Genomic DNA, 17946 nt, shown 5'->3' with positions numbered 1-17946 from the left:
AAACCCATCCATGGTAAGAGGGGGGAAGGCAAGCAGAGTAGTCTGATGAGGTGGCCCACTGGTACTTTCCCAGCCGGACCCTATGCTAGGGAATGTCCGATATATAGCTTGGACTTTCCCCAAGAAATATGAAGCAAGGGATTCACAGTGGGAAAGGGAGGTTACAGTCAAGGAGGTCGTCCGCTTTGCCATAAGATCTTTCACGGCCTTAAAAATGGCCTTAGACGGATTGGCACTGTTCCTGAATTCTGCGGCATAAAAAGCCGCTCAAGCTCGGCAAATAGCCCGATGGTAGAGCTTTACGGACCTGGCATATTCAGCTTTTAAATCAGCCCCATAGGTCTTCCTCCAGGCCCTCTCCGCCCGTCTACAGGCTCCCTTCAGGGCACGAAGGGCGCCATCTAGTGCCAAAACCTCACACTCAGGATGGTAAGAGAGAGATGAGGTTTTGTGTAGACCACAGGGGTCTCAATGCTGTCACTAAGACAGATGCCCATCCAATACCTAGGGCAGATGAACTCATAGACAAGTTGGCTTCTGCCACCTTCTTGAGTACATTTGACCTAACAGCTGGTTATTGGCAGATCAGGTTAGCTGAGGATGCCACGGCCAAGACAGCATTTTCTACCCCAGGAGGTCATTACCAGTTTGTGGTGATGCCCTTTGGTTTGAAGAATGCACCTGCCACTTTTCAAAGGTTGGTGAATCAAGTTCTTACTGGGTTGGATGACTTTTGTGCAGCATATCTAGATGATATTGCTGTCTTTAGCTCCACCTGGGAGGATCACCTGATCCACCTGAGGAAAGTTTTGGAGGCCCTGCAGAAGGCAGGCCTCACTATCAAGGCCACCAAGTGCCAGATAGGGCAGAGTCAGGTTGTGTACCTGGGCCACCTTGTAGGTGGAGGCCAGGTTCAACCCTTGGAGAGCAAGATACAGGCCATAAAGGACTGGGCTCCTCCAACCACCCAGACACAGGTCAGAGCTTTCTTGGGCCTGACTGGTTATTACAGAAAGTTTGTCAAAAATTATGGGCCCATTGTGACACCACTTAATGACCTGACAAGCAAGAAAATGCCAAAGAAAGTTCAGTGGACAGTTAGCTGTCAGAAGGCATTCGATGACCTAAAGCAGGCCATGTGCACTGCACCTATTCTCAAGAGTCCTGACTACTCCAAAACCTCCATTGTCCAAACAGATGCTTCTGAGTTGGGTGTGGGAGCTGTTCTATCTCAACTGAATATTGATGGTCATGACCAGCCCATTGCTTTTATAAGTAGAAGGCTGACCCCCAGAGAGAAACGTTGGTCAGCTATAGAGAGGGAGGCCTTTGCTGTGGTTCGGGCCCTGAAGAAGCTGAGGGCCTACTTGTTTGGCACTCACTTCACCATTCAGACCGACCATAAGCCCCTCTTATGGCTAAATCAGATGAAGGGTGAAAACCCCAAACTTCTTAGGTGGTCCATTTCCCTACAGGGGATGGACTTTCAGTGGAGCACAGACCAGGGACTGACCATGGCAATGCAGATGGTCTCTCCAGGTATTTCCACTTAGAACAGGAAGACTCACCTGGTCAAGGTTAGTTTAATGTCCCTAAGTTTGGGGGGGTTATGTAGGAGAGTAGGGTCTGCAATCCTATGGTCACCCCAGATTTTTGCTTTTTGCTTCACTGGTTTAAGACTTTCCCTGGCTGCGGGCCTGCTAATCAGACTCACAGCCTAGCTGTTCTCTCTCTAAATTGACATCCATGTACTTTAGGTGCATGTACCAATTGCTATTGGGACACCTTATCAGCCCCTGTACAGTGTACCTTAGGTACCCAGGGCATAGGTGAACCCAAGGCCTACCAGGGGCTGAAGCTTGTATTATGCCACCCCTGGCTGGCCATCTAAAACAGACACAACTGGCTGGTAAGACAGCTGGGGCAAGGTGGTGTAATCACCCTTTGCTGTAGATATAGTATACCTATATCTAACCCCAAAATGGACACATATACTCCTATCAGTCACTCCTATTGCAGGCCTTATCAATCCTGAAGGCAGAGTGCTTGGAATTGAGTGAGATGGTGCTCTAGCATGAGCTGAGCCTGTCTGCAGCTTGCGGAACCAAGTCCCTATAGCTGTTCCATGATAACGCTATACCATATACTCTTAAGTACATTATAATCCTCACGGTTATTGCTAACTTTGGTATTAGCATTATCAAAACATGTCGAGTAAGGTGTCATGCGAATTGGAATACTACCCCCTCGCCAGTTCTGGCGACGGGGGGTAGCATTCCACCCTTTTAGAGGGACACGACATGTATGTAACTGTGAACCCCGTTTAAAGTTAAGCAGAGCCTCAGCATCACACAAGTCTGACCTCCTGCTGCTGGGAGTCCTTCCAGCGAGGGAGGCCTGGACAAAGGGTTTCCTGCCTTGGGAGGTGCTAGCACCACTCCAGACAGGATTTTGTGTATTGGGTAGGACAGGCCTGAAAGAAATGAGACATGCCTGGGGCACACGAGGTGCCCTGTGCATACACCGATTCAAACCAGTTGCTGGGGCACTCCAGCCCCAGCTCTGGCGTGAAACCGGACAAAGGATAGGGGGTGTAACCACCCCCCTTCCTGGTCCCACCCATTGGAGAGACCTAGTCACTAGTGCAGCCCCCTTTAGGAGAATAAAGGTAGGAGCTGGTCCCATTCCAAATTAGATTTATCCTGACAACTTTACAAGAAGAAACTCTGGACTTCGACGTTCTGCTCCACAGAAGACTGAAGAATCTCCCTTGTGGGCAAGGAGTGTCCACCCTGCAACTGCAGGCTCCATGAAGCGTCCTAGTGGTTCACTTTGTCGTCTTCCCGAGTGGATCCAGACTTCAGAGCCCGACGAGACCCGGACTTCCAGACCCCTCCGACCTCTACCTACATCTGCAGCACAGCTGAGATCCGTGGGTGCGACGAGACACGTGGGACCGGCCATCTTGAAGAAACTGCACTTCGCTTCCAGCACGACTTCAGAGGCATCCTCGAGAAAGTGCTTTGGGGATTGAGCAGCCCAAGCCCCGAGCAGCTCCTGCACCGAAGACCAGCCCTCCAGCATCCACGAGATCTGCGTGGGCCCTTTTGCTTGGTTGCTGCTCGACGCGTTGTCTGGTCACTTGCCGGCTGGCTAGTGACCTCCTAGACGAGGATCCTTGAAATCTACACTGCTGGTCTGGTTGCTCCAGACTGGCCCTTGCTCCCTTCCAAAAGAGGAGCACCCCGGACCCTCCTGGTCCACTCCAGACGCCGTTTCCACTCACCGCGTGGGTTGCCTTTGCCAAGGCCTGTTGACGCCGAATCCGGAACAGACACCGCCGACAGCGAGAGCCTGCTTGGGACAGCTCGTGCCTCCATCCTGGTCGTTGAAGACACCTCCTGGTCCACGTGGCAGCAGAGACAAACGTCCACTCTTCACCTGATCGCGACAACAGCATCTGGTTCCCTCCTGGTTCCACACCGGTCACTGGCTAGTGACTTTGAACATTGTCCCCTCTGCTTTCAGGTCTTCATCTTCCTCGATCCACCCGTGGATCGCACCGGACATCTTCCTCCTGGTCGCCAGCAGCATCTTTTCTTCCAGGCTCCATAGACTTCAACGCGAGAACCAGACACACTTTCACACCTATGCACCCGCAGCCCGTGGGTGAGGTAACAAGAGCATTTCGGTGCTCAAGGGTAGATTGACTCTCCTAGTGTCCAGGTATCCTGTCGTTTTAGTCGTAACTAGTAGAAACTGTCCTTTACTTACCTTTTCGTAATTTATTCTGCCCATTGACTTTGTTCCGCATCTCGCGTGTGAGTTCACACTCTGCACACGCGTTCCGTGGGCCTCCTATTACTTACCTAGTGTTAGGGTAGCGTGGTCCCAACGATCCTACAGCCTCTGGACAGCTCCATTCCTTCTATCAACTTTCACATTCCATTTACTTAGTATATGGTTTGCCGTGCCCCTAGGGCACCATTGTAATTTTGTGCAACTTATCGTATTTTTCCTAAGAGATTGTCATGTGCTTAGCCCTCTGACCTCATAAAGAGTTCAGAGGTGTTTGTTATTAATAAATATACTGTTTATTTTCATAACAACTTGTGTGGTGTCCTTTCATCTGGTATTCAAGGGGTTATATTGTGGTAAAACAGCTGGCTTCACATGCCAAAAGAGTTTAGCCTAAGACTGCTTAGTCCATGCTACCATTAGGATAGCTGGTCTATAAGGTTGACTTACAACCAATCACCATAAGGGTTGCTTGGACTGATACAAGGTGATCACTAGAACTAGTGAGCATCATATATCAGGCCAACTTCTCACAAGCGGGCCATCCTTGGACTGGTCAATGGGCCATGTCATTCACTTTCCAGAGACCTTCTAGTCCTTCTTCTCTGTCGTTATTGCCTTTTGTTGAATCCTCGGGTCACCCATCAGCTGGTCTTGTGAGGTGTTCTTCAGGTGATGACTTGGAAACATTCTGGGAAAGATGGACTCTTGGCTTTGTCTGCTAACCGCATCACTCCTCACAGGCCCGAGGGACTTCTTCAGATTACAAGACCTCTCGATCCCGTTTGGGTGAATGTCTCTTTAGTTCTTAGTCTCTTCTCTTCTTTGGTACCCCACAGTAAGTCTTCTCAGAGCGTTGGTGGTCACCGGTCTGCAGTTTCGGCAGGGCATGAGTGTTATGTCCATATCTTTGTAGGACAATGAGCCTCATGCATCAAGTATGTTTGCCCTCACAAATGGGCCGATTCGTGTGGGCAAAGAGGCCTTTTGTGATTCATCAAAGGCTTTGAATTCGCAAATTAGGTAATTACGTAAATTGCAAATATATTTAGGTAATTGCAACTTGCGATTCCCTAAAGGCGATGATTCAAGCCTTTCCTGAATGCAAACTGTGCGTTTAGGAAACGCTAATTACCATCCACTTCAAGTTGACGGTAATTTGTGCATTATTTGAAATATGCACAAAAGTGAATTTTTCAAAGTGACAAGTGGCGCACACACATACCCTTAGGGCATGTGTGTGTGCCACATCTGCATACTTACCTTTTTGGGGGGGGTGCATCAGAGGGGTCTTAGGCCCCCCTGGCACGCTTGGAATTGCATTCGCAATTTGTGATTCCCAATTTGGTAATCGCAATTTGCAAATGCATTCTTATTCATTCCTATAGGGCCAATAGGAATGAATGAAGTGACATCACCTAATAGTGATTCGCAATTTGCGAATCGCTATTCGGTAATGTTTAGGAACCACATTTATTTTGCGATTCCTACATGCATAAGGATTTGCAATTCCAAAATAGCGAGTCCTTAAAAATCGCTATTTAGGAATCGCAAATCCTTACGTTGATGCATGTGGCGGAATATCCTTTAATTTGCAGGTTACTGAGAGGTATTCTACAGTCTGGCCCTCCTGCGGAAGGAGCGAGGTCGGAGGACAGCCCTAGATCTGCCGACTGCTCTAGAGTGTCAACATGCAGGACGCTTGATTGATAACTGGTGGCTCACACCGCACTACTGGTTCTTAATGGGATTTAAACAAACACGTCGGAGCCTCTGGCCTTGCCATAAAATGCAGAGCGTCCGAGCTATGGTCGCAAACGGAAGTCCTGGTTCTATTTAAGCCGCAGAGGCTGCGTTTCATCATTTGCAATTTTCCCTTCCTCACCCATAACATTTGTAAATTCACTAATAAGATTCGTCTTTTCCTCTTTTTCTTCTCCCCGTTTCTACATTAGGCGCTTTTCTAACCCAGTGTCCCCATCAGTCACTTCTCAAGTGTCCACAGTCGATGGCGCAACACATTCACAGGCAGAGCGTTTAATGAGGGCAACGCAGTCATCCGGACAGATCAGAATGAAGCTGTCCAATGGTTTGGCTCCTTTAGGTTCTTCTGTTATTGGTGATGCACTTTCAATCTCTACCTGATCTTTGATCTGCTTTTTGTATCAAGAAAAGAAGATGGAGTGGATCCGGATGGATCCGGATTACACAGCCGTCAGGACTCCTCTGAAATCTGGCTCAGATCCTAATGGTAAAGACGAGTCAAGCGCAGATGTGTTCTGGTGGGAGTTGGACACCGTGGCGCGGTCAATGGCGTGGGAGCTGGTGGTCGTGACGTCCATGAAACTCCTCGTGGTTGGGATGCAAGAGACAACACCGGTGGAAACCACTGAGCCCTTCCCAAAGCAAAATGGCCGCTGCTACTAGTCTAAGGAATGGAGACAAACCACTCCCAGATTATCCCAAGCATGGGTTGATTCCCCAAACCCGCGTTAAGAGTGCCAAAGTAGCCCAGAGGTCAGCCCGGGCTTCACATCTCTGCCTGGCAGCTTTTCCTGGCAACGAGTGCGTCGGTTGTTGTTTCTGCGGCTCAGAGTTAACCCCAGGCACGATCATTGCACCTTTATTTCTGTCAATCCTTTGGATCCCCTCTCCATGGATTGAACCTACCATTGATTTGCAGTTCTGCGTCCTGGTGAAACAATGATGAAGTCTCTACCTGGAGTTCAAACCCTCTGGAGCGCACCTTCTGGGGCTTCACCTTACCTCGGTTTAAGAGTGGTGTGAGATACGAGTAAATAGTGAGAAACTCTGTTTTTAACCATTGCGTCGCCATATGTTTAACATTCAATATCTGCGTTACAGAGAAGACTGCAGCCTTCCTCCCTCTTCTCTGCTCCATATAGTCTAGTGTTCTGCGCTGGTTATTGCTCTCTGTACAGAGATACTAGACCCCTGGGGGCAGAGGGCAGACTACCTGCCCTCCTCACATACCTGGGCTGTGGCACTAATATAGATAAAAGGTAGATTGGATGGTTACATCAACCTGTCGAAAGACACAGGAGTTATGCGAATTGTAGCTGTGCTTGTTCTTTGTTCATGTGGCTCCTGGGAATGAAGTAGTGCGAGTGGAGACTGCATAATATTCGCCTCAGTGTCTTTAATAAAATAAGGACTTTCCTCGTCTACCCTAGAACATATAGCTGTCATGCTGCTTCATGAAAGCATCCCTCATTTTCAGAAGAACCAGGATTGATCTTACGGCTGTCGATGGAACTTCTGGCCAAGTGAAGATTATCTTTCAGAGGCGGATACTGGTCACAGGAAGGTGAACCCCCTCTTTATTTACACCGAGGGGACCCAGACCCTGACGAGCAGTCGTGATAGTGGCGACCCAAGCAGCATTTAAAGTCAAGGGTACAACATCGACTAAGGTTCTCCTGTAGACATGAACGATAACTAATCCCCTGCCGCTGCCTGCTCACCATGACCCAGACCCTGACCAGCCGTTGTGATAGTGGAGACCCAAACATCATCTAGGGCAAGGATACGGCATCGACTAAGGTTCTGCTGTAGACATGAATGATAACCGACCATCTGCCGCTGCCTGCTCACCATGATCGAGACCCTGACCAGCAGTTGCGATAGTGGACACCCAAACAACATCGAAAGGCAAGGGTACGACATGGACTAAGGGTCTCCTGTACACATGAACGATAACCGGCCATCTGCCGCTGCCTGCTCACCATGATCCAGATCCTGACCAGCAGTTGCGATAGTGGAGAAGGTGAACAACATCTAACGGCAAGGCTACAACATCGACTAAGGTTCTCCTCTAGACATAAACGATAACCCATCGCCTGCTCACCAAGACCCAGACCCTGACCAGCAGTTGTGATGGTGGCGACCTAAACAACATCTACAGGTACAACATCGACTAAGGTTCTCCGCTAGACATAAACACCAACCGACCATCTGCTGCTGCCTGCTAACCATGACCCAGACCAAAACCACCGGCTTTGATAGTGGAGACCCAAACAACATCTCAAGGCAAGGATACAACATTGACTAAGGTTCTCCTCTAGACATGAACAATAACTAATCCCCTGCCGATGCCTGCTCACCATGATCCTCTGCGGAGTGACGCCAATAGTGCTTGCGATGTCCTTGCGTTTGTCACCGTCTGGGTAGTGGTCCTCCTGGAAGGCTCTCTCCAGCTCCTGCAACTGCTCTGGAAGGAAGAGGGGGACACTCAGACAAGACCCCTGGTGATGGGAGGTCCTGAGAGGAGAAATATCCAATAATCTTGGAAAAGATCATACTGAAATCAACAAGCAGTAAATCCATGGAAGGCAAAATATAGAAAGAGTGCGGGATATGGAAGAGAGGAAAGAAGAGAAGCTCGGTCACGAGTAGGAAGAGAGAGCACATGGAAGCAGAACAGGGGAGAGGAGAGTCAGTGCATGTGTGTGAGTACTTGCTTGCGAATGTGTGCAAACGTTTGTGTAGATCTGCATGTACATGTACATACATGTCTCCGTGTGTGTGTGTGTGCATGCATGGATTTGTTTAACTGTGTATGTGAGCGTGCCTGTGGGCAAATGTGCCTGTATGTGTGTGTATGTGTGCTCATGCAGGTGAGTCTCCGAAGGCTATTCATTGTGGATGGAAGGGGTGGTTCCTTTATGTGAGGTAATGTAAAACCCCGCCGAAAGCCCCCAAAACAAAGATATTTCTATAAACTTTAATCCTTGGTTGTCCAGGAATGGATCCAGGTCAGGCTTGCAGGAGAGCCCCACAGGATGGATTTACATATAATGCACCTATATGCGAGTTGCACGTAGTGGTTGATTATCCTGATAAACTCTGCATCGATACGGCCCTGTGTGTGGAACATACCTATCCATAACTAATCAGGGTTTTACCCACAATCATTTGTCAACGGCATTGACCCAAGTGCATGTCTGTGCTTTGTAGAAGACTTCTGCGGGAAGCAAACCTAGTGAAGGACCCCTCTGTCTAGGAGAGCGAACGTAATGTAAGACTACGCTGTCCAGGAAATGACTGGTGAACCGACCTAGTCTACGACATTGCAGCTTAGGAGACGGCTAAAGAGAGTGAAGCTAGTCTACGACCGCACTACCAAGGAGACAGCTGAAGAGAGCAGACCTAGTCTTCGATCACACTGCCTAGGAAACAACTGCTGCCCAGACGTAGTCTACAACCACGCTGTCTAGGAGACAACTTGTGAGCGGACCTAGTTAACGACTGCGCTGCCTAGGAGACAACTGCTGCCCAGACGTAGTCTACAACCACGCTGTCTAGGAGAAAACTTGTGAGCGAACCTAGTCTACAACCGCGCTGCCTAGGAGACAAACGCTGCCCAGACGTAGTCTACAACCACGCTGTCTAGGAGACAACTTGTGAGCGGACCTAGTCTTCCACCGCGCTGTCTAGGAGACAACCGCTGCCCAGACGTAGTCTACAACCATGCTGTCTAGGAGACAACTTGTGAGCGGACCTAGTCTACGACCGCGCTGGTTAGGAGACAACCGCTGCCCAGACGTAGTCTACAACCATGCTGTCTAGGAGACAACTTGTGAGCGGACCTAGTCTACGACCGCGCTGCCTAGGAGACAACCGCTGCCTAGATGTAGTCTACAACCACGCTGTCTAGGAGACAACTTGTGAGCGGACCTAGTCTACGACCGCGCTGCCTAGGAGACAACCGCTGCCCAGACGTAGTCTACAACCACGCTGTCTAGGAGACAACTTGTGGGCGGACCTAGTCTACGACCGTGCCGCCTTGCAGAAGGCTAAAAAAAAAAGAGGACCTACTCCACGGCTACATGGTCTATGAAACGAATGGTGAGCAGATCCCATTGCCTAGGAGATGGCTGAAGTGCCACTACGACCATGCTGCCTAGGAGACGGCGGGTGAGCAGACATAGTCTACAACCACGCTGTCTAGGAGGCAACTTGTGAGTGGACCTAGTCTACGACCTTGCTGCCAAGGAGACGGCTGTAGAGAGTGAACCTACTGTAAGACTACGCTGTCCAGGAGACGACTGGTGAGCACCCTATCTACAACCATGCAGCCTAGGAGATTGCTGAAGAGAGCGGACCTACTGTAAGACTAAGCGGGCTAGGAGACGTCTCTAGAGAGTTGACCTAGAGGTTCTGGAGTGATGCTCCTGGAAGGTGACATTGTATTAGACTCACACCACGTCCAGTGAAAAAGTACCGCCGGCACCAGTGAATCCAGAGCTGCATGAGGACTGAAGAGAAGGGTTCATCGGGAGCTTCCGTACATGACGACCCTGTAATATGGTTAAATTGAGTTTGCAAGGCACACGAGTAGCATATGAGCCATGGGGCGTGACCTCATCTCAATGCATTGCTCCATTCACCACGCATACAGGCCCTCCATTGCAACGACAAAGGAACGCAAGGTCTGCACGCCCAAGTTTGAGTCGGGCAGTCTGCAAGTTTTATATTGATGGAGTAAAATGTACTCCTTTCTGTGTAAAACCTCCTCTGGTGGCCCAACAGAGTGTGCAAAGTCAGAGGTAAGCCATCCGACCGTCAACCCGTCCCTCATCGCCAGGTATATCCTGGCATGGAAGGGCAGAAAAAAAGACAAATCGCTGCCACACCAAGGGAGAAAAATCCCATGGAGTGGGGGGGGTATTTGTTTTTGTATTTATTAAAAACAAACTTCTGCTTTGGGAGTTTCTTTTTGAAAAATATAAAAAGGTTTGTTAAAGTTTGACGACCAGCTGTCGTGTTTGACAGAGCCGTCGATCAAACGTTTCCTACATGGACAGACACCTCCGTGACGCTGGTTCCTGCCACTGTAGAGAGGGGTCCGCAGGGCCGGCGGACAGCTCGAAATATGGAGAGTAAATGCAGTTTGGCAGCAACGTTTCCACCACCCTTTCTCTCTTTACTCCGTCTGCCAATCCCTAAATCAGGCCCTCTGTCTACAGTGGCACACTGGTGAAAAACAGACGCTTGGAATACTACCCCGAAGGATGCTACCCCAAGGTATGCTTCCCCGAGGGATGCTGCCCTGAGGGATGCTACCCCGAGGGATGCTACACCGAGAGATGCTGCCCCGAGGGATGCTACACCGAGGGGTGCTACCCCGAGGGATGCTGCCCCGAGGGATGCTACCCCGAGGAATGCTACACCGAGCGATGCTGCCCTGAGGGATGCTGCCCCGAGGGATGCTACCCCAAGGGATGCTACACCGAGCGATGCTGCCCCGAGGGATGCTGCCCCGAGCGATGCTGCCCAGAGGGATACTACCCGAAGGGATGCTGCCCCGAGGGATGCTGCCCCGAGGGATGCTACCCCGAGGGATGCTACCCCGAGGGATCCTGCCCTGAGGGATGCTACCCCGAGGGATGCTGCCCCGAGCGATGCTGCCCCGGGGGATGCTGCCCCGGGGGATCCTGCCCCGAGGGATGCTACCCCGAGGGATCCTGCCCTGAGGGATGCTACCCCGAGGGATGCTGCCCCGAGGGATGCTGCCCCGAGGGATGCTGCCCCGAGGGATGCTACCCTGAGGGATGCTGCCCAGAGGGATACTACCCGAAGGGATGCTGCCCCGAGGGATGCTGCCCCGAGGGATGCTACCCCGGGGGATGCTACCCCGAGGGATCCTGCCCTGAGGGATGCTACCCCGAGGGATGCTGCCCCGAGCGATGCTGCCCCGAGCGATGCTGCCCCGAGCGATGCTGCCCCGAGGGATGCTACCCCGAGGGATGCTGCCCCGAGGGATGCTGCCCCGAGGGATGCTACCCCGAGGGATGCTACCTCGAGGGATGCTACCCCGAGGGATGCTGCCCCGAGGGATGCTGCCTCGAGGGATGCTGCCCCGAGGGATGCTACCCGAAGGGATGCTACCCCCAGGAAGTTTAGGGATTCTTTTCGAGAGCTTCAATATTGCGATTTTTGGTCTCTTTTCGATAAGGAAGTGTAGGAGTACTTGATAGCGAGACTGCTAAGGTGTGCACACTATATGGTCCCGGGAAGGTTTTCAGGTTTATATTTTGTGATTCGCTCATTGTTCCTCTGTGCATCCATTTTGAAGAGATTGAAGCTCTGCAGGGAGATCGACACAGAGTATGGTCTTGTGGGTGTGATGTTATAATTAGGCCTGGGTGGTAAATTCCATTCCGCTCACAGAATTTGCGGAATTTGGGTCGTTTTGCGTTCCATGGAGAAGGCGGAATTGCCAAAAATTCCACGATCCGCAGCTTTGCAGAATTTTTTGCTTGTTCGTGCTTTCAAAATGCGTGTTTGCGAGATATTTCCCCCCGAGCACGCAAAAAGCGTTCGCGAACAGGAAAAAAGCATTGCGAACGGGCGGAACAAGCAATTCCGCGTGTTCGCGAAACTCTGCGTGCTCGCAGAGATTTTACCATTTCGCTGAGCTTTGTGTAGCACGACTACGCAAATTCGACCCACCCCTAGTTATAATGAGTTCTTAAAGCTCAGGAGCTTTGCTTCCTATCTTGGGTCTTATCTCTTGCTTTTAGGACTCTTTGTTTCATGTTTGTTTAACTTGCTTCAATTGTATCTTCTACTTTTCTTTTTGCAGAGCTATTGTTTGTATTTTTATGGAATTGGATTTCAGTGGGAGGTTTGGCCTCCACAGGTATTTCCATATTTCTTTCATGTTATCCACTCTTTGCAACATTGGGAATCCTATTCCAAGATACCTACCTGTATGTCAGGAGTTTGTGGGGGGGAGAGGGGGAGGGGAGGTGTCCACTGTATGGCCCCACTCCTACTACCTGCCTTTGTTCTTTCCTCCTGCAGTGCACCCAAAGGGTTGCACATGGTGTAAAAGGAGAGGCTATGAAGTCTGTTTTCTCTTTCTGTCTTTTGGCAGTGGACTCTCTGTTCTTGGAGGCCGCCTTAAGATCCTACGTTGCAACGCACGCTCACCACTGTACAGGGTCCACGTCCACAACGCCATGTGCACTCCGCTGTTCTACCTCCAGCGCACCAGCACCCCCTCTCCAGCGCTTGCTGCGGTCTTCGCTGTGGACCCTCCGCCACATGGTTCCCCTGGCGGTGGCTCAGGATTCATTCCGTCCTCTGTCAAACCACCTGAAAGTCCACTCAGATATTTCCACAGAGGAAACAAGTCACGCAGCGATTGGAAGATTGGTGGCCCTGTTTGGGTTAGACTCAACTTCAAGGTTTTAGCAAAATTATGCTATTTTAAAGTATCGTTCCCTGAACATTACTTTATTTCTTGTTTCATTTGTTTCCATGTGGTGGAGCTGAGCTCCGCCCTACATCTGGCACTGGAGGGGAGGAGTATCTGGGCTGCAACATTGTTCATATTTGTGCCAAACTAACTGGTCTGATTTGGTGGACATTTGCCAAACGCTTCCTGGAGAATAGACCATTTCTCCAATTTATGGAGAGACAAATGAAAGCCGACTGAGAGCCGATCGAGGCCTGACCAAGTGACCAAGAGCTGACGAGGGCCGATCGAGGGCTGACCAAGAGACCAAGAGTTAACCAAGGGCCGATTGAGGCCTGACCAAGTGACCAAGAGCTGACCAAGAGCTGACCAAGAGCTGACCGAGGCCTGACCAAGAGCTGACCCAGAGCTGACCAAGAGCTGATCAAGAACTGACGAGGGCTGACCAAGGGGGCTAAGAAGAGATGACTCAGAGCGACCAATGGCCGACTGAGAGCCAATCGAGAGTCAACCAAGAGCTGACCGAGGGCAACCAAGGAGGCAAACAAGGGACGACCAAGAGCTGACCGAAGGTCGACCAAGAGCCGACTGAGTGCCAACCAAGAGATGACCAGGGGCCAACCAAGGGGACCAAAAAAGGGCCACCCAAGAGCTGATCAAAGGCTCACCAAGAACTGACCAAGGGACAATCAGGGACAGGCCAGAAGCCACGCACCATCCACTCTTCTGAACAGCCTCGTTTGCACTTGAAGAATCGCTAGAACGACCCTCACACGTCTTGTCCTTTCCCTATCCTGTCCTTGTCCTAGAGCTCTGCTCATAGTCTGTGCTCACGAGCGAAGCCTCTACTAGAGGTTTTAATCAGTATCGCCGGCATCACGTGTTCTGTGCTCCAGCTCCCGCCACGTGTCAGAGATGCCTACGTGCCCTCAAGCTTCCGCACCCACCATAGACGGTCTGCAGAACCCTTCGATGTTCACCTGAAGCGCCAGTCCAAACCCTACACCCATCAGTCCTCACAGGTCGCCATTCTGCACACAGAGTCTCAGAAGCTTCACACTTCCCTCTCCTTGGAAAAGAGAAGAGAGTAAAAATGGTAGAAATGGTAGAAGGGATGGCAAGAAGTTGTCTTCCACTTCCATGGCTTGCTGGTCAAAAACAACGCTGCAGTGACAAGCATTAACCGAAAAAACAACTTCTTAGCAGATCTAGGAACCCCTCCTAAAAGAAAACCAGAAAGAAAGGAGAGACAAGGAAAAGCAGAGTGAGGAAAGGGCTGAGAACATCACTGAGAACATCACACCGCAAACCCTGCAGGTCCCAGCTCTGCCCCACCTACCAGCGCTGTACAGGGTCCGCGTCTTCTTCTTCACTGGCGCCAACAGCCCCGTCTCGTCAGGGATTTCCCGCTTCTTTTCAGCCTTGGTGCCAGAATGGCTGCTGGCGTCGAACATGAAGGACGAGAGCCGCAGTAGAGCTCGCCCGGTGGTGCTGGCAGCGGCACAGCGCGCGGAGCGTCGTGGCGCGTTTCCAGGATCTATCTTCAGGTTAACGGGATGGAACTGCGGCATGCCAAACACGTCTCCAGAAGCAGACGAGTGGCCTCCCACCTTGTCGTGGTGCAGCTCGGAGCCATCAAACTCATCGTCCTCACCCATGTAGTAGGGCAGCTTCTGATCCTGCTGGCCAGGGGCCTCCTTGGAGAAGCCGCAGTCAGTGGCGGTGGTGGATGCTCGTGGGATGGTGTTGATTCGGGTGAAGAATCCAGACTCGGAGTTGCAGACGGTGACAAAGTTCAGTTGGCAGTCCTCGGGCACGCCCGAGGGTGCCATCAAGGTCTCACCAGGATCAGGCTCGGTCACCTGCACGAGACAGTAATCCCCTGGCTGTGAGGCCAGCATCGCGCTCTGGTCCAGGCCTTCGCTTCCTTCCAGGAGGTCTGAGGAGTCATCCTCGATGATGACCGTGCGGAACTCCGGGACGACTCTTGTGCCGGAAGTGGCGGATGAAAGATCCAGGTCGGAGCCCAGGTCTGAGGCACCATCGCTCTGCTCCTCGGCCATGTTCAGCTCCAGGTGCTCGGTGCAGAGCAGGGATGGCTTCGGAAAGAACTCTCTCTCCTCACTGTCCTCAGCTTCTTCTTCTTCTCCATCATGAACCTCGTCTCCACGCTCCACCATCCCCAATCTCACTGCAAAGAAAGAACAAAACATGGCTTATTCCTCTCAGACAGGACATCTTAAGCAAGTCCAGCAGAGCAGACTCCTAGCATTGGAAGAGTGGGGTGCTGGGGGTCTCTGTAGAGCTGTACACCAGAGCAGGACAGGCGGAGACAGCTCTGGTGGCAGCCCCTTAGAGCGTCAGTGGTATGGGGATAGTTCTACAGTGCACGGTTACAGCTACAGGCTGCTTCGAGACGCTGCCTACAAGTGAGAACCAACTCAACTGCAGACAGAACTAACAAGCATTTGCAATGCAATAGGTCTCGCATTAGGCAAAGTTTGAGCTTTTAGTATTGTAAATGGCATTGGCTATTTTTTTTTTGCAGTAGTTACGTTTTGTTTTTATAAAAAGGGACATATAAAATATGTTGCATATTGACATATAATGATGCAGCCCACCTATGACTTATGCAGCAGCAAAATGGAGCAGCATTGAGATCAGAGTGCAGCTCTGGAGGCCACATGTCCACCCACATAAGAAATGTTAGAGGTTGTCCACTGACAAGTTTCCGAAATGGCGCCACCTCCTCTTCGTAACTGAATAATAAACAGATACAGAAAATACACACCACAAGCACTGCAATTTGGCAGCTGCGGCGTCTTCTGCATGATTATAGCCCCTCCCCTCCACATAATTCATCACTTGCCAAATAATGTATCACTTGCCACATAATTCATCGCTTGCCACATAATTTATCACTTGCCACATAATTCATCGCTTGCCACATAATGTATCACTTGCCACATAATTCATCGCTTGCCACATAATGTATCACTTGCCACATAATTCATGACACATAATTTATCACTTGCCACATAATTTATCACTTGCTCTACAATTTGCAGATTTTAGCAAAAGCAAACATTCCTTTGTATCTGGAAAGGATCAGAAGTTACATCCTTACGGTTCCCCTACTTTCACTTATTGTAATGCGGTATTTAAAGCACATGCATGCATGTTCCCGTCCATATAAATCCCATTAACGGTTTCACCCATCTTATAATATTCCGATTGCGCATTTTCTACCTGGTGCGCCATACTCTAAAATCAATCCTTTGTATAGTTGACACTCCCAATCCATATATCTTAATACAGACATAAACACGTCATATTGTCAGTTGCCCCAACTCACGTTATTGTTATCTACCTAGATATAAATGTACACGTTCTTTCTGTCACTGGTATTAACGGTTTTCCCCAACTCTCTTTTTACGAACTGCACATTTGTTTGCTCCCAATTGTCACTATTACCTTATGTAAGTAACTTCCGCGCTATATAAAAAAAATGGATAATTAAATAAAAAATAAATACCGCAAAACATCCTCGTTACTCTGCCGGCCTGCGACCAGGAAGTCAGGCAGGCCGGCGCAACAACAGGAAACAGGAAGTAGGAGGGCGGGAGCCTACCCCGCCTCCCACGGAAGAGCCGGAAGAGCCGCGATTGGTTGCAGCACCGGAGCAGGCAGGAGCCTACCCTGCGCCCCGGTGCCGAAGAATGGAGGAAGAGTCCTGCTGCCGGTGAGTGGGGCTTCGCTTTGTGGCTGGCCTGCGAGGGCGGGAGGGGGGCATGTGTGGGCGCGCGCGCGGCGGCGGCCTGTGTATGTGTGTGAGCGTGCGTGTGTCTTGGAGTCTGTGTGTATGCGTGTGTGACTGTGGGGGAGGAGGAGGAGGGGGTTGCCTGTCTGGGTGCCTGCGTGTCTGTGTAAGTGTAAGTGCGAGTGCGCGCGCGTGTGTGTGTGTGTGTGTGTGTGTCTGTGTCTGTCTGTGTGCATGCATGCATGCGCGGTAGGCTGGGAGTATGGGAGGGCGGCGCAGGACGGAACGTGCGCGTTCGCGCACACCAATCCAGCCTGGACTGCGCTCGTGCACCTTCTCGTCCGTCCTTCCCTCGAGACAGCTGACTATACGTCTCCAACCCTGGAAGCATCCTTTGGATGCTAATTCCAGGGCGAGACCTAAAAAGGGCAGCTTATTTGCCTCATTTCCAGGCTGCCTTCACTTACTCTGAAGCCCTTGAAGTGAGATCAGAGTGCCACGGGCCGGTGGTCAGTGAGTGTGCTGCTGTGGACTAGGCTGGGCAGTGTCTGGAGTCTTATCTCCGGCACGCCCGAGTTTTTCACAGGTCTTTAACCCCTCGGCTGCGCCTGCAGCACCAGCGAGGTAGTGCTGCCGTCGGCCAATGGCCGACGGCAGCATGGAAGGGGTTAAAGACCATTTGCATATTTACATAATTTTGTAAAATGGTTATAGGGGTTTAATTTTTTCTGGTTCCAGTACCCCTTGGGCCCCCACTCTGTCTATTCCTTACATTTGTATTTTACATTTACTAGTGTGAGAATGCACTTCATGAAAGGGAAGATACAGTAGGGTGGCCAAAAGAAAAATGCCTGCTGTGTGTTGTTTAAAGAGCCAGCAATGGCCTGGTCTTGACACGAAATAGAGTTAGAAATAAAAAAGTATGTATTCATTTGTAATGTGACTTTTCAATCTTTTTTTTCTTTAATTATTTATCAGTCATGAATCACTCAGGCTGCCCTAGAACACAATTAAAAGTGCTTTCTATTTATATTTGCTGTTCGAAGTATGCACAGATAAGTGCTGAAAATACAGCGTTAGGTGACTGCTTATTTTTGTATCATCTGGGATATCAAAATAATGAGCTGGCAACCCTAATTATGAGACTGGAAGTTTGTTGCAG

The 17946-nt window shown here is 50.5% G+C and overlaps 1 protein-coding gene across 1 annotated transcript in view; it reads right to left on the bottom strand.

Annotated features, from left to right (window-relative positions):
• Nucleotides 1-17946, bottom strand: part of NOBOX (NOBOX oogenesis homeobox) — a 312543-nt gene that overhangs the window by 104468 nt on the left and 190129 nt on the right. Inside the window, exons 2-3 of the mRNA XM_078651248.1 lie at nucleotides 14364-15215; nucleotides 7923-8029 (exon numbers count right to left, since the gene is read on the bottom strand). Of these exons, the coding sequence (XP_078507374.1) occupies nucleotides 7923-8029; nucleotides 14364-15215 (959 nt within the window). The remainder of the gene's footprint in view (nucleotides 1-7922; nucleotides 8030-14363; nucleotides 15216-17946) is intronic.

The sequence above is a fragment of the Lissotriton helveticus genome, chromosome 7, assembly GCF_964261635.1.
Source record: "Lissotriton helveticus chromosome 7, aLisHel1.1, whole genome shotgun sequence".
In the NCBI taxonomy this organism is placed as follows: Eukaryota; Metazoa; Chordata; class Amphibia; order Caudata; family Salamandridae; genus Lissotriton; species Lissotriton helveticus.
The sequence above is the reverse complement of the archived record's forward strand: the minus strand, read 5'-3'. Positions and strand labels throughout refer to the sequence as shown.